This window comes from Ascidia mentula, chromosome 1 (assembly GCF_947561715.1).
Source record: "Ascidia mentula chromosome 1, kaAscMent1.1, whole genome shotgun sequence".
Lineage (NCBI taxonomy): Eukaryota > Metazoa > Chordata > Ascidiacea > Phlebobranchia > Ascidiidae > Ascidia > Ascidia mentula.
In genome coordinates, this window is record NC_138566.1 from 26,913,810 (window position 1) to 26,937,357 (window position 23,548).

Here is a 23,548-nt window from a genome sequence, read left to right on the forward strand (position 1 = left end):
GTTGTGTTTTTTCGTAATAACCACGGTCTTCTTTGGCGTGTTTGCTTAAGAAGGCATTTAACAAATCAGTAATAGTCACACAACGCAAGCAGGTTACTTGTGAGAGTTTTAAATTTTCATCAAACAACATTTTTGTTTTGTGGGTGTTGTACCTTAGGGAGAATGCTATTGCAGTTCGTTGACGGGCGTAGCGCGTATAGAGAGGTAAACTTCGAAGTTTTGTAAATTTCGTTACGTCATAGGTGATGACGTCATTTTTGGCATGGTAACTCGTAAGGTGTCGTTTAACATTCGTGTGAAGTTTCAGGTTTGTAGTGCTAGGGATAGCTGAGATATTAGGTGTGGTGCTAAAAGTACACCAGACCCCTATTTTGTTTTGCAAACACATTACATATCTACAACTTATAATAATTGTTGGTATTCCATTCACTGTCAGTTTAACTTTTTGTCTCCATCATGAAGCGAACTCAAGAAGAAATAAACTTGCATCACCAGAAAGTGATGAATTTTTTAAACAAGTAAGTTTAATTTATAGTGATTTACTAAAGTAAAACTATTGATATTTTAGTGACAGAAAAGAAACAAAACGATTTTGCAACAGAACGCTTTGTTCCCAAGGAGAAAACTATTCAATTCATGATGCTGTTGTTTGTTCTATGTCAGATTATTTTAATGCTTTACTTGGTGTTGAGGTAAGTGTTTGTTATGTAACTCAAATTTATTGGTTAGTGTGCCATATTTTTTATCTTAAACAGTCTCTGTGTTTAACAGTATATTCACTGTCTTAGTGGCCAAAACTAGTCAGCTATAAGAATCTCAAACAACATGTACTATCATAAAGTATATATTTATCGACTTGAGAGCACAGATACATGTATAGATACATATGCATACATGCAAATGCTTACATGCAAATGTGTACATGCAAATGCTTACATGCGTTTTCTATAAGAAACAGAAAAAGAGTTACTATCTAAAAAACACTGAAGCAATGAGACGCCATTGTAAACACTCAACGAATACTTGTGACTTTGCAGAAACTTCACTGATGTATATATTTCTGAACCAATAAAGTTGTGACTTTTCCATAGTTCTAGAGATCAGATTGTGTTGCGTTTGTTGTGATTTGTTAACTTTGTTTTCTTTTAGATGCGCGAAAAATACAGCGATTTCATCAAGGTTGACAATATTCCACCAAAAAGACTGGAAAGTGTATTGGATTATATTTACACTGGTGATATTGAAGTAACAGAGAAAAATGTGTTGGAAGTATTGGAAGATGCTGATTATACACAGATGGAAGGTATGCAAACACTGCAAATTTTAATCTTCACTGGTGTTAATGTGTTAAGAATGATTATTATAATATATACATTCTGCATGTATATCATTTTATTTGTTCCAACCACGACAATTTCCCAATTATTAGGTGTAATAAATATTTTTGTGTTTAACTATTGTCACTATGCTAGAGGGATATTAATATCTTTGTACTGAGTGCTACTTTTTCCCATAAACCTGGGACAAAATAAATTATTTGTAATTAATAGGTAAGTGAGACATACAACACTGTGTTTTATTCACACTTTCAGAGTTGAAGTCATTTTGTTGTCGAGTCATCCTTAAAATGATTTCAACCGACAACTGTTTGAAGCTAAGAGCTTATGCTACTCGATACAATCTTGTTGATGTGGAAAAGAAAACAAACCAAATGATTGTTGATAACATTGCAACAGTTGTACAACATGATGATTTCATGCAACTTGATGTTGGTGATGTGTCTGCAATCATCAAGCAGAAAAACAAAGGGGTAATTATGATTCATTTTCTTTATGTTTTTTTTCCTGTATACATATATATAGTTTATTTGTTTATCTACGCAAGTTGTCGAGCTTAAAAGTTGGGTAAGCACATCATAATTTCCCCATCCACAGCTGTCAGTTTTTAATGTTGTTTGTTCTTATTTAGTCTCACAGCAGTAGAAATGTATTCCAGTAATAATTGCAGTCATGATTCAACATGCATTTTACACAACAGAGGCTGTAACTTTACAAGAACTCATGTACTTCGTTGTATATCTGAGTTGGTTTATTGGCATGCCACCGCTTCGCAACATGCAATGGTGTGATATTTGCAACAAACATTCTTTGAAGCTTATATGACAGGGCTGAGATTATGGCAAAATGATTTTTAACTGTTTGTTTTTCAACAAGCTTATGTCAAAACATTTGTTTCAAGATATTTTGGAAGTGATTAAACTTTCTGTGTGACATTTTTCCTCTCTGTTCATGTTCTTGGTTTTAATTTAGTGTTCAATCCAGACACTCATGTCATTATCTTCTTTATGACTTGTTTGAAAATTAACTTGCTTTGTTATTACATATTAGTTGTTGAATGTAGATGGAAGAAGCTGTTTTTACTGGAATGGTTCGATGGGTCAATTTCAATCCTTCCCATCGAGAGGATTTGTTTGTGAATCTTTTCTCACAACTTGATCTTTCATCTATTTCCACTCAGTTTGTTGCAACTACAGTTAGAAATGAAGTAAATTTGGTTTAAATTGATTTCCTAGCAATGAACTGAAATATTTTATTATTTTTCAGCCCCTTGTGAGAAGTAATTTTGAATGTTGTCATGCAGTCATGGATGCTGCATTTAAACAATATGATATACCAGGAACAAGTGGAAAAGCAACTTCTGTCAAAAAAGGTGCAAGATTTGTTTATTTTATGTCACATTCACAGCAATATGTTACATCCACCATATTTACACCACCCTTGTAGCATTTGTACTCCCATATCTGTAAGCCCCATTTCATTTCCCACCTAACATTTGAAAATGGAATCTAACATTGGAAATATGTGTTCTGAAAACAGATTTCACTGCAAAACCACATCCACAAATTATGTTCTTTTTTATAATTAAATCTTAAACTGTAGTCTATTATACACAAATACCAACCACATTCAATGTTGGTATTTACAAAGTAACAAATTTGCCAGAATCAAAAAAACTTTTAATACCATAAGAATATATTTTTCACAAGCGAAAACCATAGCAAGCAATGTTTATTTTGCAGATTTGTCAGGATTTCTTCTCATTGGTGGAGATGAATCAAAACGAGATTGTGTGAAATGGAATGTTACCACAAAACAACATGAACCTTACCCAGTATGTACATTGCTTGCTGTCATATGGTTTTGCTTATTTAACTTATTTTTCTATCAAGTATTTTGCTTGATGCACTTTGTACGTACAAGTAATATAAAAATTTGACGTGAAGTTAGCACAACAGCAAATGACAAGTAACAGCCATTATTTAGAGAAACATATGACAAGTAACTTTTCATATTTTCTGGGTATTTTAATTTTTTTAGGACAAATATTTCTGTTATTTAGTGAAACATGTGAATCACTTTGTCTTAATGTGTTAATAATCATCATCCAAATTTGTTTAGAAAATGATCACAGACAGAGTGAGCTCAACTTCAGTCAAATTTGGTGAAAATGTTTATGTAATGGGTGGAAATGGTCCAACACAAAGTTGTGAGATGTTGAATTTGGAGGAAAGTAAAAACTGGGTAAAAATTGCTGATTTGTTGGAAGGTCGAAGTTCTGCTGCATCTGCTGCTGTTGGAGGTTGGTCTTGTTATTCCAGAAATTGTTGATCATTAAACCAGGGGCTGTTACAGGATTACGTTTTGTGAACCCACACACAACAATTCATGGCCAACACACAAAAGTGTTTTGCAAAGATTGATTTTCGTTCACCAATAATGTGTGTTTGTGTGGTGTATGACTATCTTCTTGACTAGCACCCAAATCACTATTATTATGTTATGGATGCAGCCCTGACTAGATAAAAAAAAAATTGAACATTTTTAATATGTTACTAACACTGATTTGCAAATGGTTTAAACAGCAAAATTTTCAAAACAAATATTCCTAGAATACCTCTGCTATCAACAATTATCACTTTTATGGACAACCTTGTTTTCACTAATTATAAACAAATTTAGATTACGTGTATCTCATGGGGGGTCGTGGCAACCAAGGAGCATTCTCATCAACTTTGTGTTATTCTGTACAAGAAGACAGATGGAGAAGTGGTTTCAACATGTTACAACCAAGATTTGCACATGGAATGGCTTCAATTGACAGTAAGAATATGTCTGGGTTCATTTTTGTGAAGATTATTCTCATTACTGGATTCAGGTCCAAATAATTGACATGCATCTAAAACAACGACATAAATACCCAGAAACCACAAATTTAAATAATCAGTAAATTTAAACTTTTTGCCCCAACAATATTCACTCTTGGACATAAAAATGTTGTGAAACGCCGACTTTAAACTTAACAGAAATGCAGGAAATATTCCATCTTATTTTGATAGTTCTTTATTGCATGAATATCAACCATAATATTGATTTCTTTCAATTAAAACGTCGATTTAAAGATGATCGCTTATTTGTACGTTAAGAAACACAGAGCTTACCTCATTGCTTGTTACGTAACATTACAACATAATCCTAATATGACGTCACAATAAATATTAACACAAGCGACTTGGAAATTTCTTCAGATGTTTTGTTTTCTGTGGGCGGATATGATGGCGGGCAATTCTTACAATCATGTGAATTCCGTGATGTTCGTGTTGGAACCTCCACAAGAATCGCTTCTCTCAATGAAGTAAGATATGGTTTAGCATGTGAAGAAATTAAAGGGAAGATCTATGCAATTGGTTAGTGATGAAAAGTTAAGCAATCAAATTAACTGTAAGTTTTGTTGTTATGTAAAATTTACAAAATACAAATTCATATTCGTCACCGGTGAATGTATCACGTGATAAATATAATGGAGTTTCCTGAAAAGATTCCTAAACATAAAAACTGGTAGATATAACTATAAAGTATTAACCTAAAAACAATAAAAAGTTTTACTTTAAATCTGACAGGAAGTCAAGGCTTCATGCAAACAGTTGAAGAATACGAACCTAGAGTCAACAAATGGAAATATGTTTCTCCTCTCCTAAAACCTCGTTACTTTCACTCTTCTTGTGTTATTGATGGGAGGATTTATGTTGTGGGTGGATTGAGGTAAGTATTAATATTAAGACGTCACTATAGTCCACTGTTTCCCGTTTTATGTGAAAATGTAAATGTTGAGTAACTGGGACAAGTGGGATATACGATGTTATACTTGATTAACAACATTCATAAAATGTTTGTTAAGATTAAACTTAAAACACTTTGCTTTATACAAGGTTGTGTGAGTGGTTTGGTTTAGTGGTGAAGGGGTCTGCGGGTATACGTTGGTTTGTTTTTGTTAAATTATAAATTTTACTTCTTGAGAAAAATGTTGTAGAAAAACTTACCTTTGTTTGATGTGTGTCTGATTCATGAAACTGTATCATGTTTGTTTTATAGGAACTTGTGGGAAGGACTTGAATCAGTTGAAGTTTACGATCCAACCTCAGATGTCTGGACATATGCTTTTGATCTTGACATACCAGTTTGTGATGCGACTGTTGTTGCTGTTTAATATTTTTCCATATTTGCGTGTAGTTGATATTTAACTGTGATTGCGCACGGACAAAGATGCTCAAATAAAATGTTTGTCTAAATATCGTTTTATGCAACTTAATCAATTGTTTTCTATTTTTGCAAGGCCTTGTGAGTTTTTTTTTTTGATCCATATATATGTGTATATATATTCTCCGCGAGGAAATCACTTTCACATGGGCGCCTGACTCGATAACCCTTATGGTTTTATCGGTGTTCAAACTATTTTTTGTTTCATGTACTTTGTAACGTGAAAATAAAACCGACACTTGCTAGAAAATTATGCCGATAGACATCGCGCACTCCAAAAACCGTGATAACCCGTGCGGTTAATGATAAGCATGCAGTGCAGGTGTGTTCGCCCCTTTCTTATCGTTTACTTCTTTTTTCTTTCTTTTGTATCGTTTTTGTTTATGTGCATCAAATGTGTCCACTTTGTTAAACTTACATTCTCACCTCCTGATGAAGGCTGTTGCATAACAACCGAAACGTTGAGAAAGGTAAATAAAATAAAGTTTGCCAGAAGGGCAGTATTCAGCAATAAAATATGCCTGGCAACATCAGTAACAATTTATGTGAAAATAAAAATTATATGATTTTGTACTTGCCTAATAGCTGTAGATGAATCTGGGCATCGGTTGAACATTGTTTATTTGTCGACAACAAATCACTTTAGTTGGTGTATATAGTGAAGCAACAAACCTCTGATTTACATCAGCAGATTTTATTTTGAAAAATCGATTTCGCTTATGTAGGTTACCATAATCATCGTCAGTTTCTCAAAGCTTAAGACTGTGAACTTCATCGACTAAACATGAAAATAATGGAGAATTATTTCCATTTTTAGTCGCATTTATTGCTTCTGGTACACTCGTTTGTGCTTCAGGATATTACGATCGCTTGTTAGCGTGCGTTTTTGCCTAGGCAAATGCCAGATTATTCTACACTATGCATGTGTGCCTTGAGCTGAAAAATGTTTCGAACACCTGACAGAGAGAACGTGTACTTGTGATACCATAAACATCGCCAGTTTCTGCAAAATATTACATAATAGTAATTGTTACGCCGCATACGTTGGCAGCGATACCAACTACAGTTTTTTATCCAGTCAAAGTACGTGTGTCACGCAAAATATCGAGGTTTTCTGCAACAAAAACTTCATCATGACACTATGTACAGCGCCACACAAACTAACCAAACAAAAACTTACCGGACTGTGACCGTAGGCAAGCCTGTTGTCATCATACAATTTAATGGGCGCTAATTTTCGATACTCAACTGCCTCCTAAACACATGAAATATAAGACAGCTATCAGGCAAGTCCGACTTCAGACTATCCATGTGTGCTTACAAAGTTTCAAGAACCGCTGACCTAGAGGATATGTAGTTGTGATTCCATGGTAAACAACCAATACCCGTGGTTTGGAACGGAAGAAGACCGAGCTGTATAGTGAAGTTTGTAACGTATGATTGTATTGCCAGCAACGCCAAAGACAGGAGAAAAAACTCGTTGCGGTGAAAATAAACGTGGACTCCGTCTCATATTCCAGGCCAATGCCGACAATTTGTACCAATATAGCAAAATTCTTATGTCAAAAAGGACAAGACAACGTTCTCCCATTTATCCATACGTGTTTTTCATATTCTTGTCTGGGAATCCTTAAAGCGGTTAAGGTTATGTTACATTATGTAAAACTCCTGGTTTAAAGTTATTTATCTTCTCACATCAAACACAGTTATCATAAATAAACACAAAAACAATATTCAAAATTAGCCAACAAATATGTTTTCGACAAAACCAAATCACGCCTAAATATTCCGAAATCAAACATAGCAACAGACAGTGAGGCCAGTGTTTTACCGACCGCCCGATTTGGTTTCAACAACATACAGGTTAGCTGCTATGCAAAAGTAGAACAAAGAAGCACAAGTGAAAATGTGTAAATTTTATTTGAGAACTTGTCATCTTGTGAGGGTTCGATTCAATATCTCCCAAACCATTGTCCTGCGCAGTAGAGGCATATTGGACTGAGTAAAGTTCAGTGGAGAATCACGACTGATGAATTCGGCGGAAGTGCAGGTGAATACCCCGCAGTCGGAACCGTTCATCTGCTGAAGTATTTCCTGCGCGAAATTGAATCATACAAAAAAATATACCTGCTTTTGTGAATGGAAATATTTTTGTACACGATCATAGCCATGGGTAGATGTTAAATTTTTAATCAATCCTGTTTGTTTATTCGAAGAAATGGAGCAAAAATACATGGTTAAAATGCAGCAAGCTAAATATGTTCAAAACATACCAGACACCCGCCAAAATCTTGCCAAAGCGAACCTGTGGCGAACTGCTGATGGTTTTCCAATCCGTCACCACGTAACTGTTTTTCTTCTTGTCCAAATGTTCGCTCGCTAAATAATCTCTTAGTGTTGAAAGACATTCAGTGTTTGAACCTCCCATCGAGTCGTAATAACGAAGTTCCTTACACCGGAAATCTGCCACCTTTAAATTATGAGCTACTGTGTGAGTTGGAATGCAGACAAGGCAAAGGTTTACCAGTTTGTAACAAACATAATATACTAAATATAATACACTACGTTCACAGGCTTCACAGCCAAGGCATTGCAGCCAAGCTGGATCATCCACAAGTCGGAGCGAGATCTGAAAAATCAAGGTTTGAACTCACGACCCTGGGCTAAGCAGGCCCAAAGCTCTACCAACAGAGCTACAGGAGCTGAGTGGTTTCACGGGGGTATATTGTGGCCAAGATACACTGGTGTGTAACATACGTCACAGAAATCAGTGTTTATATTTCGTAATGTTTCGTGTGCAGCAATGCACAAGTATTGCAAACTCCCATACTTTATTGACCAATCGGCTCTCAGAGAGCTTTAAAAAGACCAGTTTAGACCGGTAAATTCATTCTATTTGATTCCATTCGATTCTACTTGTTCTATCGTATTACTGTTACACTGCTATTATTGCTGAGACACTACACGCTATTCGCCGGATTTGGATTTGTTCCCATAGCCTGATAATAAACTGTTTATTCGGATACAACTGTTTGAAGGTGAGGTTCAAACCTAACAGTAGGTTCAAACCTTACAGGTGCGCAAGCGCAAAACTTGCCAGGCGACCTTTACATACTTAGGGGATCTCCTGCCTTGCAATGCGAATGCATGGTAATACTTCTGCATTGTATAATGCACTACCATATATGTGGCTCTAAAAAATCTCATTGCATAAATAAAGTTGTAACCAAATATCAGTTTGTCAAGCTCTATTAAGTTGAAAGCCACCGATTATTTGCAAGTTATCTACGAACTGGGACGTCAGGCAGGCCAGTTCTAAGTAACTGTGGAGTTAACTACGCTATTTTAAATCGATGATGGCATAAGTTTTTGTCTAAACGTCTTGTAAATCAATGAAACATGTTAATGTGTAAAACCGTTGTTAGTGTTCTTAGTTAGAAGGGTTTTGGTGAATACTGATCCGCGTATAACAGCACAGACAGTGGATTTATACAGTGGACATATAACAACACATTGAGTTCAGCCGCACTAAATTACAACACATAACTTACTGCCAACGTCCAATGTACGCCTAAATCAATAGGAAACAGAACAAGGGACTTCGAAAAGATGTCAACGTTTTTCGTCCATCTTCTCACAGACTTGTAACCTTGCTTGGTCAACTTGGGGCAGAAAAACGTGTTCATCGCTTCTTTGATTCTTCCACTATTAACTCCATGTAGAAATTGATGACCTTCAAGGAATGTAAGGTCAGTGATTTACAATCTAGACAACCACAGATGAAATTTTATGGGCATAACTTGTGAAGTATATTTGGATTGAAACTGCTTGTCAAACCATACAATATTACTACATTAAGCAGAGTTAAGTACATTGGCCTATTACCCACCATGTTGGTACTGGTTGGGTTTCAAGCCATACTACAGGCCACTGTGTAATAAATTCACCCTCTATAAAGCCACAAGTTCATTTAATCTGCAAAAGACAACTTTGGGAAGTTCACTGCTGATGCTGCTAGGCATATTTATTACCACAAGACGGTTCATCTAGCAAAATAATTGTAAGTGTCGACGTTTTGGTTGCTATGCAGCAGCCTTCTTCAGGATGCAACAAAATGTGACTTTCTAAACCTCTATTAAGGTTATTCCCCATGAGGGAAACTTTCACCCACCTCGTCATTCAACCAGTTGAGACCACTTAACGTCGCCATGTGTTCCCTCGTAATGCTGATGTTAAAAGCTTCAACCAACACTTGTTGGGGAGGGAAAAGGGACAAAAGCATCATCAACATTACACTCAACTTCCTACAACAAAAGTATGTTAAAAAAGTTGCCAGATATTTTGCATTGATGAAGAGATTTGGTGCTGAGATGGCAAAATAACGACAATCAATCTGCTTTTATTTGAACGATGGCCGTAGTTTTTATGAAGCCACTGAAAGCTGAGTCCATAATTACGATATGATGACTTCTAGTTGCTTGTGTTTCGACTACGACGAAAGAATAAATGAATGCACAAAATCGACGCACCATCTCCGGTCAGGTTTATGGTCCTGAAAAACTTGTCATCTGATTTCCATGAACTGCTTCGATTTAAAATTCCCAGGTCTCATAACAAGGTGTTTGTTTGGCCTCGTATACATCTCGCCCACCCACATGTATTGCTGGTATCGCTGAAAAAGTTCTCTGTACACAACAGCAGCAAAAGAACATTGCACGTGCTCCTATGTCCTGTCGGCTGTTGCAATGCAAAACCTCACATTCCTGGTATGATAAGGAAGACAACCCAGTGAAGTTCGATAACAAACATGAGGCGATGATAGGGAAACGATCTTGGGCGATAAGATGAGCTCACATCGTTATGTTTAGCGAGCTCAATTTCGACGCAAAACCGCGCTAACGCAACTTTTGGTATGACGAGCCGCGTTCTCGATTTTCTCGTTAAGTTCCTCGCTAACTAACGAGGATCTCTGACCACTCGCTAAACTCCATTTTCGTCAAAAAATGGCAGGCAACATATTTTTTCAACTGAATTGTTCTGCTTTGGCACTTATTGTGAAGAATAACATTTTATTTTATAACATAAAAGCCAGTCATCTCAAAGAGTGCAAAAGCAGAACAATTCAGTTGTTGACACAAGACTGATACGGTACTTTTCATAATTTGATATTTTTTTGAATATTTGTAGTCACAACAAGCTAACCATAAAAAAGTACTGATGGGATGTGTTAGATTTAAGGGTAGTAGTTGAATTTTGCTTGCCTACGTTTGCAATATTCGTATTTTTTGATCTTTTTTCGTGAAGATTTGCAAAAGGTATAAAAAAGGTAGTTAACAGTGAAACAATATATCATAATATCGCTTAACATGCAGCAACACTAATCCTTCGCAAACAATTGACGGGAGTTTGGTTGTAAATAATTGAGCTTGGTTTCATAAAATTATTGGCAGACTGGTGACAAGAAACATAATTATTCTTCCGTGAAGTTGCACCTAGTTTGGTGCCTTACGGATGACGGTGTATATTTACCACAAAGTGGAAGTCTTTGCTTGGCCATCTGTATGCAGCTTACACAATAATTACTTCCACCTAGCTGTGGTTAGAGCAATCAAAACTGGAACATCAGGTTGTTTTTTGCCTGATAGCTTTATCGATTCTCTGCCTGTCGTATGTTAAATCCAAGCAAGGAAGAACGAGTTCACAAAGTACGTTTACCACAGTTTATTTACAAACTAACATCAACGTTAACAAACGATTGCTTTAATTGATCTTGAACATAAATGGAAACGACTGGTGATCAATGATAAATGAACAAAAATATGGCGGGAAAAGATATTAGTTCTAGATCAGATGAAACATATTTATTTCCAACTAACTTGTTGTTAGCAATCCGTAATGGAAAAAAAGAGAGTTAAAAATATGCTGAAGGAATGCACGGAAGTGACGTAAACGGTGTGAGTAATAAGGCCCCTGAGCAGAACAATGGGAAAATATTTATCAGGGTTGAATACCGAAACCCATAGAACCTCAACGAGAGGCTGAAAAATAGCGATGAGAAATTTAGTTTTGATAAATTCTGTTCCACGTTTGTCCGACATCACTCGTAAGTAAGACGAACCGAGTACACGGGAACTACGCAATATCCTCAAACAAATATGTTTACATTACATATTATTTACATTTTGTTCAAGACGAATTACGGCACACGGACGCTTGTCCCAATAAACCAATCAGCTGTGTCCACGTGTTTCAATTACGATCGGACACTTTCCTCATGTTGTCATTGAGCAGGGCTGACGTAGGCAGATTATTTTTGTCGAACGAAGATGGGATGAACCAAAAAACAAACCACAGGTTAGGTGGCAGAAATATAAACACTTGGTGGTGTGTTTGGTAACACTTTGGTTCACTTGATATGTTTGTTAAAGATTTCCTACTGTTATAGTAAACACATTAAATGTATCAAAGGCTTAACTTGTAAGATTATATAATAACCTATGGTTGTATTTAGAAGTTTGGCGACTAAACGTTTTGTGGTTGAAGCTATGAACGAACACAATCCACAGACATTGTTTCTTACGTTGGATTCCATCGTATTTTATATTTAAGGGATAAGAGTCACTGATGCAATATACAAAAAACACATAATATCATACAATAACAAACCCATGTTGACTTCCTGTCCCCTGGTATTGCAAGTGGGAATTTCGTATGGATTTTCTTGTATTTCATTTAAATTATTTGCACTGTGTTGCCCTCCACGGTTGTCAGGTTGTTCCTGATCTCTTCTTCGTTTCCTCTTCAGGTAGAACCCGGGCATTGCCATAACACATAGCAGGATTGAAACCAATGAAATGGAAATGACAATTGCGACGTTCGTCCAATATGTTGACACATCTGCAACAGGAACACGTGTCAACAATTGGTTAGAATTTGAGAAGATAAAGATCCTGATTTTTTACGTTACCTAATGTTGCGGTTGATGGCGTTTGTTTTGATTCGGTTTTGCTGGTAGATGTTGTGGTTGTTTCTGTCACTGGTGAAAATAATTTAAAGTCTTCCTGAGTGAGGAACGGGCCATTGTCAAAACACATGAGAGGTTAAAAACGATAAATTTGAAACAATAATTGCAAGGTTCGTCCAATACATTACAGTGGGGTTTAGGAAAGTAATTGTTTCAAACGGATAAACGTGTAGGCAACCTTACATATTGGTGTGGTTTTAGTTTTGCTTGTAAATGCCGTTGTTGACCAGGACAAAAGGTAAAACAAATAAGTTACGTATTTGCCACTCATTTTAATCATAAACTTATTACCTTTGATTCTTCTTTGACAAATATATCTGTTTGGCCAATTATCACACGGGACGTCATTCCATTTAAATGTGGGATCATAAGGATAGTTAAATCCCATGTCCACACAGCTCTCATCCACTCCATCCCACTCAAAAGTCGGTTCTCCTCCCCTCCACTGTGCTACGTTAACAATTGATCCATCGGTCCATTGAAAATTTCGTGTGTTTAAAATTCTTTTTGCTCCAATGAAAAGCTCATTAGGTGTGTCTGAACAAAAAACATTCTAATAACGTGCTCTTAAGAAACACCACCGTTTTCTTACTTGCTACACGAGAAGTGTCAATGTTCCTGAAGAGAAAGTTGAGTATTTCGGTTGTTTTAATTCAATTCAATTCAATTCATTTTATTTCTCGCAAACGTCAGCGAATACGCACAACAACTTGCAGCAATCATTTCGACTGGTGACGTGACGAAGGACCGGTGGAACCATTTTAACATTTGCAACGTGAGCATTTCTTGCCTCACATCCACGTTCAGCTTGTCTGTATGACGTAACATTGTCGTACACAATAAGATATTCGTATTGTTGAAATATATTCCAGGTAGACCCTTCTTGAAGGAAAGCAAACACCAGAACACAATACCACCAATGCATTCCTGCTATGATTGACATCAACTAATTTGCAGAGCAGTAATTCTAAAACTTTTCGTCAACTTAGTCCTGTAAGGATATATTTATGCGCCTGTTCCCCAAACGCCGAACGTTTTTATCCCCACAAAAACTAGCGGTGGAAGTGAATAAGAGAAGAGAAAACCATGAGGCATCTTCCGGGTTCACAAAGTCCACAAGAAGTAAATAAAACAATGAAAACCAAACGTAGGCCATATGGGTTGTGAAAGTAGAGGCCACCGTTGTTTGGTCTTGGAGTGGTCCAAGCACTATTATTATCGCATTTTCATAATTAGTTTTAATGTGTAAAACGTTTGCGCGGAACACAGTTGTTCTACTGAACATTATGTGACGCGAAACGGGCTTTGGTGTTCTGCGCGTTTTCACAACTAACTAAAATTTATGTAGTTTCGTCATGAGTTCTGTAAATCATATCAACATAAATTAAGAGCGCTTGCAAACTTTCAAACATTTACTCCTGAATCATGGCCATTTGTTGACCTAAGCAGGGACCATAAGGTTAGTTATTAGGCTATCTTACCTATTGATGCGGTTACAGTTTTGATTGTAGATGTCGTTGATGGCTCTGATAAAAAAATAAAAACATTTACGTTTGACATGCATAAATAATTTTGTTTAGAATTTTGTGTGTTATTTAATGTTTAATGGTTGAAACAAATTTTAAATTAATTTACCTAAAAAAATCAAATATTACTTGCTGATCACTCAAGCATGGTATGAGGGTATTCCCCTCCGGCAGGACTTTAGTTTCGTCAGAGACTTAGGGCCGTATTAGGAGACCTGACTTGAGTTTGAGTTTGACCCGAGTGACACCTTTTCGCTCCTAAGTAAACCTTTTGTTACGTGACTTCCAATTTGAAAACTTTCCCGCGCGTTTACTGCTTCCCGGTTGGAAAGCATTGTGACGTAGCTGATGTAGCAACAAAGCGCAAATTATTTTCAAGTGGGTCAAATTGTGAAGGAATCAATTGATAAATTTTTTGGGAAATTTCCGGAGTATCAGCTGGGGGTGGACCTCCCCCTGTTTTCCTGCGCTCTCTTTTTTCATGTGCAATGTCTTTTTTGGATCTAAAAGTGAAAGATATGAAAACCTCAAGATATTTCCTTGCATCAATGGAGTAGCCTACATACCTGGCTTTTAAGTTGGCCCAACACTTTTTAAGTTGATTCCAACCAAACTTTTGGACATTTGGGTTACTATTAAACTCTGTGGCCAAATTTTTCCAAGCCTTCCTTTTTTTGTTTAAAGAAGTGCAGTCGTTGTGTATATTTTCAAGTATTTTTTTGCTATCCATGTTTGTACTGTGGCAAAATACGAGAAGTTATTTACTTATGCGTGTACATTTACATCAATTTAGCAAAATAAAACAGTAAACAAAACCTTTGACCTTGTTGCGCAGACAACTGCCGACGCCAACGCTATGTGGCGCATTTGAGTTATCGATGACGTAATATTGTCACTATGCTAGAGGGATATTAATATCTTTGTACTGAGTGCTACTTTTACCCAAAAACCTGGGACAAAACAAATTATTTGTAATTAATGAAGAAGTGAGACAGACAACACTGTGTTTTATTCACACTTTCAGAGTTGAAGTCATTTTGTTGTCGAGTCATCCTTAAAATGATTTCAACCGACAACTGTTTGAAGCTAAGAGCTTATGCTACTCGATACAATCTTACTGATGTGGAAAAGAAAACAAACCAAATGATTATTGATAACATTGCAACAGTTGTACAACATGATGATTTCATGCAACTTGATGTAGGTGATATGTCTGCAATCATCAAGCAGAGAAACAAAGGGGTAATTATGATTCATTTTCTTGTTTTTTTTCCTGCATACACGTATATAGTTTATTTGTTTATCTACGCAAGTTGTCGGGCTTAAAAGTTGGGTAAGCACATCATCATTTCCCCATCCACAGCTGTCGGTTCTAAATGTTGTTTGTTCTTGTTTAGTCTTGCAGCGGTAGAAATGTATTCCAGTGATAATTGTTGTTATAATTCCACATGTATTTTACACAACATAGGCTGTAACGTTGCAATAAATAGTGTACATAAGCATCATGAGTTCTATTTGAATAATAACTGATGATGCTTTATAAAGTGAAACATGTTTTCCAAAAATAGAAGCATTAACACAAAGTTGTTATAGTAATATTTGAAATTGACATTGAAGTTTCACTAGTGCCACGCCAAAGAAGTGTCGCTCGACATGTTTCAATTTTGTGAGGTTAAAACATTTTTTACTGTTAGATGGAAGAAGCTGTTTTTACTGGAATGGTTCGATGGGTCAATTTCAATCCTTCCCACCGAGAGGATTTGTTTGTGAATCTTTTCTCACAACTTGATCTTTCATCTATTTCCACTCAGTTTGTTGCAACCACAGTTAAAAATGAAGTAAATTGGTTTAAATTGATTCCCTAGCAATGAACTGAAATATGTTATTATTTTTCAGCCTCTTGTGAGAAGTAATTTTGAATGTTGTCATGCAGTCATGGATGCTTTATCAACGAACTTTAAAAAAACAGGAACAAGTAGAAAAGCAACTCCTGTTAAAAAAGGTGCAAGATTTGTTTATTTAGGCGCAAAATATTTGGAGTTTATAACTTTGAAAATGAAAGCCAAAGCTAAAATGCTGTTATTCATTAGTAAATGTTTCGAACACTAACTGCGTTCATCATATTTACACCAAAATTTGTTTATTTTATGTCACATTCACAGCAATATGTTACATCCACCATATTTACACCACCCTTGTAGCATTTGTACTTTCATAACTTTAAGCCCCATTTCATTTCCCACCTAACATTTACAAATGGCAACTAATATTGGAAATATGTGCTCTGAAAACTGATTTCACTGCAAAACCACATTCACAAAATGTGTTATTTTTTTAAATTAAATCTTAAACTGTAGTCAATTTAACACAAATACCATCCACATTCAATGTTGGTATTTACAAAGTAACAACTTTGCCGGAATCAAAAAACTTTTGATACCATAAGAATATATTTTTCACAAGCGAAAACAATAGCAAGCAAATATTTTTGTCAGGATTTCTTCTCATTGGTGGCAATAATTGTAAACGAGATTGTGTGAAATGGAATGTTACCACAAAACAACATGAACATTACCCAGTATGTACATTGCTTGCTGTCATATGGTTTTGCTCATTTAACTTATTTTCCTATCAAGTATTTTGCTTGATGCTCTTTGTATATACAAGTAATACAAAATTTGATGTAAAGTTAGCAAAACAGCAAATGACAAGTAACAGCCATTATTTAGTGCAAAACTTGTCACAAATTTCTAACAATTTAATGGAAATATCACAAGCTAAATGAACACAACTTGGACCATTGCTGTTCTAATATCTTTACCGTATAAGCCACTGATTTGTTTTTTGGTTAAATTTTGTCACAGGAAAATAATTCATGCAAATATACCCTATGCAAGCGTTAACATGTAAACATCTCAGTCTTAACAAAATATGTTCCAGCAAAAGCCTTGAGTTTTTCATCTTTTCTGGGTATTTTAATTGTTTTAGGATATATATTTCTGTTATTTAGTGAAATATGTGAATCACTTTGTCTTAATGTGTTATTAATCATCATTCAAATTTGTTTAGAAAATGATCACAGACAGAGTGAACTCAACTTCAGCCAAATTTGGTGAAAATGTTTATGTAATGGGTGGAGATGGTCCAACACAAAGTTGTGAGATGTTGAATTTGGAGGAAAGTAAAAACTGGGTAAAAATTGCTGATTTGTTGGAAGGTCGAAGTTCTGCTGCATCTGCTGCTGTTGGAGGTTGGTCTTGTTATTCCAGAAATTGTTTATCATTAAACCAGGGGATTACGTTTTGTGAACTCACACACAACAATTCATAGCCAACACACAAAAGTGTTTTGTAAAAATTGATTTTCGTTCACCAATAGTGTGCGTTTGTGTGGTGTATGACTATCTTATTGACTAGCACCCAAATCACTCTTATTATGTTATGGATTCAGCCCTGACTAGATAAAAACAATTGACCTTTTTTAATATATTACTAACACTAATTCGCAAATGGTTTAAACAGCAAAATTTTCAACATTCTTTTCAAAAACATGCAACAAATAATTAAGAATACCTCTGTTATCAACAATTATCACTTTTATGGAAAACCTTGTTTCCACAAAATACAAACAAATTTAGATGACTTGTATCTCACGGGGGGTCTTGGAAACCAAGGAGCATTTTCATCAACTTTGTGTTATTCTGTACAAGAAGACAGATGGAGAAGTGGTTTCGACATGTTACAACCAAGATATGAACATGGAATGGCTTTAATTGACAGTAAGAATGTATCTGGATTCATTTTTGTGAAGATTATTCTCATTACTGGATTAAGATCCAAACAATTGACATGCATCTAAAACAACGACATAAATACCCAGAAACCACAAATTTAAGTAATCAGTAAATTTAAACTTGTCCTCATGTGTTGTGTTTACGGCGTACGTTCGTGCTGCAGGTGGTGTAGCGTTGCGTTGCGTGTCACGTCATTCGGCTTATCTTTGCGCCTCTGAAGTCTGAACGCCTTCCATTGCAGTGTAGTGCATAGGGAAGGCAGCAGTACAGGGTTTCTTGCTTTTTAACTTTAGCATGTTTTATTATATTTTATTTTAATTTATTTTATTCTTGGATTTATTTACCGTATAGCTTTCTGTGTTTTATTTGCAAATTCGAATTTGCAGAAACTGAGGATGCCAGTTCAGGCGAAATCGATTTTTTACTAATAAATCAGCTGACTCAATTCGAAACTTCTGCTAGTTTCATTGAATTCTTAAATTTAAACTTTTTATAAATTGTACAGCTTTAAGCAAGTCCAAAATCATATAATTTTTATTTCCACTTAAATTGTTACTGATGTTGCCAGGCATATTTTATTGCTGAATACTGCCCTTCTGGCAAACTTTATTTTATTTACCTTTCTCAACGTTTCGGCTGTTATGCAACAGCCTTCATCAGGAGGTAAGAATGTAAGTTTAACAAAGTGGACACATTTGAGGCACATAAACAAAAACGATACAAAAGAAAGAAAGAAGTGAAAAAACGATAAGAAAGGGCGAACACACCTGCACTGTATGCTTATCATTAACCGCACGGGTTATCAAGGTTTTTGGAGTGCGGGATGTCCATCGGCATAATTTTCTAGCAGGTGTCAATGCACCGGTGGAAATAGAGTTTGTTTGTTGTCATTGAGTGATGACGCATGCGTATTAATGTTCACTGACTCCAAAAACATCCTCTTGTACCTATCGGACTCGCGTTCCAAAATGATCGTTCTTGTGAATTCCACCGCATGCCCTGTTTCAGCCGCTTGTTTAGAAAGAGCTATTTCCCCTCCTGGTTGTTTACGTCCCTTTGGTGTTCTTTCAACCTTGTTCTCAGCGCACTGCCAGTTTCCCCAATGTATATGCCGCTGCAACCACCATAGGGAATGCTATAAACCACACCCCTCGTGTCGAGCTTATCGTGCATGCGGTCTTTTGGGTGCGATATTAAGGAACGCAGGGTAGCGGCCGGACGTTCAAAAACCTGTTGTGAATTCCACCGCATGTTTAGAAAGAGCTGTTTTATCTTCATGGTTTTTCACGTCCCTTTGGTGCTCTTTTGACCTTTTTTGTTTATGATCCTCAAATGTGTCCACTTTGTTAAACTTACATTCTTACCTCCTGATGAAGGCTGTTGCATAACAGCCGAAACGTTGAGAAACGTAAATAAAATAAAGTTTGACAGAAGGGCAGTATTCAGTAATTAAACTTTTTACCCCAACAATATTCACTCTTGGACATAAAAATGTTGTGAAACGCCAACTTTAAACTTAACAGAAATGCAGGAAATATTCCATCTTTATTTTATAGTTCTTTGTTGCATGAATATCAACCATAATATTGATTACTTTCAATTAAAACCTCGATTTAAAGCTGATTGCTTATTTGTACGTTAAGAAACGCAGAGCTTACCTCATGGCTTGTTACGTAACATTACAACATAATCGTAATATGACGTCACAATAAATATTAACACACGCGATTTGTAAATTTTTTCAGATGTTTTGTTTTCTGTGGGCGGACATGATGGCGGGCAATTCTTACAATCATGTGAATTCCGTGATATTCGTGTTGGAACCTCCACAAGAATGGCTTCTCTCAATGAAGCAAGAAGACATTTAGCATGTGAAGAAATTGAAGGGAAGATCTATGCAATTGGTTAGTGATGAAAAGTTAAGCAATAAAATTAACAGTAAGTTTTGTTGTTATGTAAAATTTATAAAATACAAATTCATATTCGTCATCGGTGAATGTATCATGTGATGAATATAATGGAGTATCCTGAAAAGAATCCTAAACATAAAAACTGGTAGATATAACTATAAAGTATTAACCTAAAAACAATAAAAAGTTTTACTTTAAATCTGACAGGAGGTGTTGGTCGTGACTTCCTGCAAACAGTTGAAGAATACGAACCTAGAGTCAACAAATGGAAATATGTTTCTCCTCTCCTAAATCCTCGTTCCTTTCACTCTGCTTGTGTTATTGATGGGAGGATTTATGTTGTGGGTGGAAGGAGGTAAGAATTACTATTATGACGTCACTATAGTCCACTGTTTCCCGTTTTATGTGAAAATGTAAATGTTGAGTAACTGGGACAAGTGGGATATACGTTGTTATACTTGATTAACAACTTGCATAAAGCGTTTGTTAAAATTAAACTTAAAACACTTTGCTTTATACAAGGTTGTATTTGTGGTTTGGTTTAGTGTTGAAGGGGTCTGCGGGTGTACGTTGGTTTGTTTTTGTTAACTTATAAAATTATTTCTTGATAAAAAGGTTGTGGAAAAACTTGCCTGTGTTTGTTGTGTGCCTGATTCATGAAACTGTATCATGTTTGTTTTATAGAATGACATCAGTTGAAGTTTACGATCCAACCTCAGATGTCTGGACACATGCTTTTGATCTTAACAAACCAGTTGATTATGCGACTGTTGTTGCTGTTTGATATGTTTCCATATATAGTAGTTGATATTTAACTGAGATTGCGCACGAAAAAAGATGCTCAATTAAAAGTTTTGTCAAAAATATCGTTTTATGCAACTTAAAAATTTGTTTTCTATTTTTGCAACGCGTTGTAAATTATTTTTAAACCATGTATATGTGTATGAAAGCCGGTGTATTTTGTGATAATATCAGTTCTCCGCAAAATAGCACTTATTCCTTTTGTCGATTTTTAATGTGATTTTGCTACGAAAATATAAATACCAATACTACAATAGGTCAGGTTGTGCATTATGTTCAATACATGTGTGCCTTTTGCGAATCTTGTTTTCACATGTGAATTATCAAGTGTTACTCCTCGCTATATAACGTCCAAAGCAGTCGGTTGCAATCGATCACCTCCCAGTGCAACTAGCTGTGATCCTGTTCCAGACTGTGATTCTCCGTGAGGAAATCATCTTCACATGGGCGCCTGACTCAAAAACCTTTTTTCGGTGTCCAAACTATTTCGTGTTTCATGTTCAAGTACTTCGTAAAGTGAAAATAAAAATTATTTGATTTTGGGCTTGCTTAAAAGCTGTAGAGGAATCTGGGCATCGGTTGGACATTGTTTATTTGCCTGCAACAGCAAATTAGTTTAGTTAGTGTATGTAGCGAAGCAATCAGCCTCTGATTTTCGTCAGCAGATTTTATTTTGAAAAATCGATTTCGTTTATATAGGTTACCAAAAGCATCGCCAGTTTCTGCAAAATATTACATAATAGTAATTGTTACGTCGCACACGTTGGCAGCGCTTACCACAACTACCAGTGCTAGTAAACAGTTTTTTATCCAGTCAAAATACGCGCGTCACTCAAAATAACGAGGTTTTCTGTAACAAAAATTTCAGCATGACACTATGTACAGCGCCACAAAAACTTACCGGACTGTGACGTAGGCAAGCCTTAATTGTCATCATACAATTTAATGGGCGCTAATTTTCGATAGTCAACTGCCTCCTAAACACATGAAATATAAGACAGCTATCAGGCAAGTCCGACTTTAGACTATCCATGTGTGCTTACAAAGTTTCAAGAACCGCTGACCTAGAGGATATGTAGTTGTGATTCCATGGTAAACAACCAATACCCGTGGTGTAGGAACGGAAGAAGACCGAGCTGTATAGTGAAGTTTGTAACGTATGATTGTATTGCCAGCAACGCCAAAGACAGGAGAAAAAACTCGTTGCGGTGAAAATAAACGTTGACTCCGTCTCACATTCCATGCTGAAGCCGACAATTTGTACCAATATAGCAAAATTCTTGTCAAAAAAGACAAGACAATGTTCTCCCATTTATCCATACGTGTTTTTAACATTCTTGTCTGGGAATCCTTAAAACGGTTAAGGTTATGTTGCGTTATGTAAAACCCCTGGTTTAAAGTTATTTATCTTCTCACATCAAACACAGTTATCATAAATAAACACAAAAACAATATTCAAAATTAGCCAACAAAAATGTTTTCGCCAAAACCAAATCACGCTTACATATTCCGAAATACATATTCGTGTTGCTACAACATAGCAACAGACAGTGAGGCCAGTGTTTAACCGACCGCCTGATTTGGTTTCAACAACATACAGGTTAGTTGCTATGCAAAAGTAGAACAAAGAAGCACATGTGAAAATGTGTAAATTTTCTTTGAGAACTTGTCATCTTGTGAGGGTTCGATTCAATATCTCCCAAACCATTGTCCTGCGCAGTAGAGGCATATTGGACTGAGTAAAGTTCAGTGGAGAATTACGGCTGATGAATTCGGCGAAGTGCAGGTGAATACCCCGCAGTCGGAACCGGGGTATTTCCTGCGCGAAATTGAATCATATAAAATATACCTGCTTTTGGAATGGAAATTTATTTGTACACGATAATAGCCATGGGTTGATGTTAAAATTTTGATCAATTCTGTTTGTTTATTCGAAGAAATGGAGCAAAAATACATGGTTAAAATGCAACAAGCTAAATATGTTCAAAACATAATAGACACCCTCTATAATCTTACAAAAGCGAACCTGTGGCGAACTGCTGATGGTTTTCCAATCCGTAACCACGTAACTGTTTTTCTTCTTGTCCAAATGTTCGCTCTCTAAATAATCTCTTAGTGTTGAAAGACATTCAGTGTTTGAATCTCCCATCGAGTCGTAATAACGAAGTTCCTTACACCGGAAATCTGCCACCTTTAAATTATGAGTTACTGTGTGAGTTGGAATGCAGACAAGCCAAGGGTTTACCAGTTTGTAACAAATATAATATACTAAATATAATACACTAGGTTCACAGGCTTCACAATCAAGGCATTGCAGCCAAGCTGGATCATCCACAAGTCGGAGCGAGATCTGAAAAATCAAGGTTTGAACTCACTACCCTGGGCTAAGCAGGCCGAAAGCTCTACCAACAGAGATACAGAAGCTCAGTGGTTTGACGGGGGTATATTGTGGCCAAGGTATACTGGTGCGCAAGCGCAAAACTTGCCAGGTGACCTTCACATACTTATAGGGTATCTCCTGCCTTCCTATGCGAAAGCATGGTAATACTTCTGCGTTGTATAATGCACTACCATCTATGTTGCTCTAAAAAATCTCATTGCATAAATAAAGTTGTAACCAAATATCAGTTTGTCAAGCTCTTTTAAGTTGAAAGCCACCGATTAGTTGCAAGTTATCTATGATCTGGGACGTCAGGCAGGCCAGCTCTATGTAACTGTGGAGTTAACTACGCCATTTTAAATCGATGATGGAATAAGTTTTTGTCTAAACGTCTTGTAAATCAATGAAACATGTTAATGTTTTCAACACAATGGGCCAGTCTGTTTATTCTCGGGATTATGAGTAAATCCGTTGTTAGTGTTCTTAGTTAGAAGGGTTTTGGTGATTTCTGTTCCGCGTA

At 36.1% G+C, this 23,548-nt stretch overlaps 3 protein-coding genes and 1 pseudogene across 4 annotated transcripts in view; 3 read left to right on the forward strand and 1 right to left on the reverse strand.

The window, feature by feature from the left end:
- The window catches only part of LOC145898967 (kelch-like protein 12), a 52,568-nt gene extending 31,418 nt beyond the window's left edge, over positions 1-21,150 (forward strand). The window contains exons 9-12 of one of the 2 annotated variants that reach the window (XM_082987684.1): positions 17,782-17,922; positions 19,683-19,841; positions 20,055-20,202; positions 20,532-21,150. In XM_082987684.1, coding sequence (XP_082843810.1) covers positions 17,782-17,922; positions 19,683-19,841; positions 20,055-20,202; positions 20,532-20,631 — 548 coding nt within the window. In that variant the 3' untranslated portion in view covers positions 20,632-21,150. The remainder of the gene's footprint in view (positions 1-17,781; positions 17,923-19,682; positions 19,842-20,054; positions 20,203-20,531) is intronic. The other variant, XM_082987676.1, reaches the window with a different exon arrangement.
- On the forward strand, positions 311-6,046 carry LOC145913976 (kelch-like protein 23). Its single transcript, XM_083001749.1, has 12 exons — positions 311-518; positions 569-692; positions 1,150-1,303; positions 1,593-1,810; positions 2,401-2,544; positions 2,604-2,709; positions 3,080-3,171; positions 3,459-3,639; positions 4,020-4,160; positions 4,586-4,744; positions 4,958-5,099; positions 5,430-6,046. The coding sequence occupies exons 1-12, from the start codon at positions 457-459 to the stop codon at positions 5,542-5,544; spliced, it is 1,638 nt and encodes a 545-aa protein (XP_082857875.1). The 5' UTR covers positions 311-456; the 3' UTR covers positions 5,545-6,046.
- Positions 14,482-17,364, forward strand: LOC145899047 (kelch-like protein 7). Its single transcript, XM_082987763.1, has 4 exons — positions 14,482-15,386; positions 15,839-15,982; positions 16,041-16,146; positions 17,214-17,364. Exons 1-4 carry the CDS (start codon positions 15,204-15,206, stop codon positions 17,258-17,260), a joined length of 480 nt encoding a protein of 159 aa, XP_082843889.1. The 5' UTR covers positions 14,482-15,203; the 3' UTR covers positions 17,261-17,364.
- Positions 21,151-22,317: 1,167 nt separating the features above from the next.
- LOC145891036 (sentrin-specific protease 1-like) lies at positions 22,318-23,188 on the reverse strand (annotated as a pseudogene).
- Between the last annotated feature and the right edge of the window lie 360 nt (positions 23,189-23,548).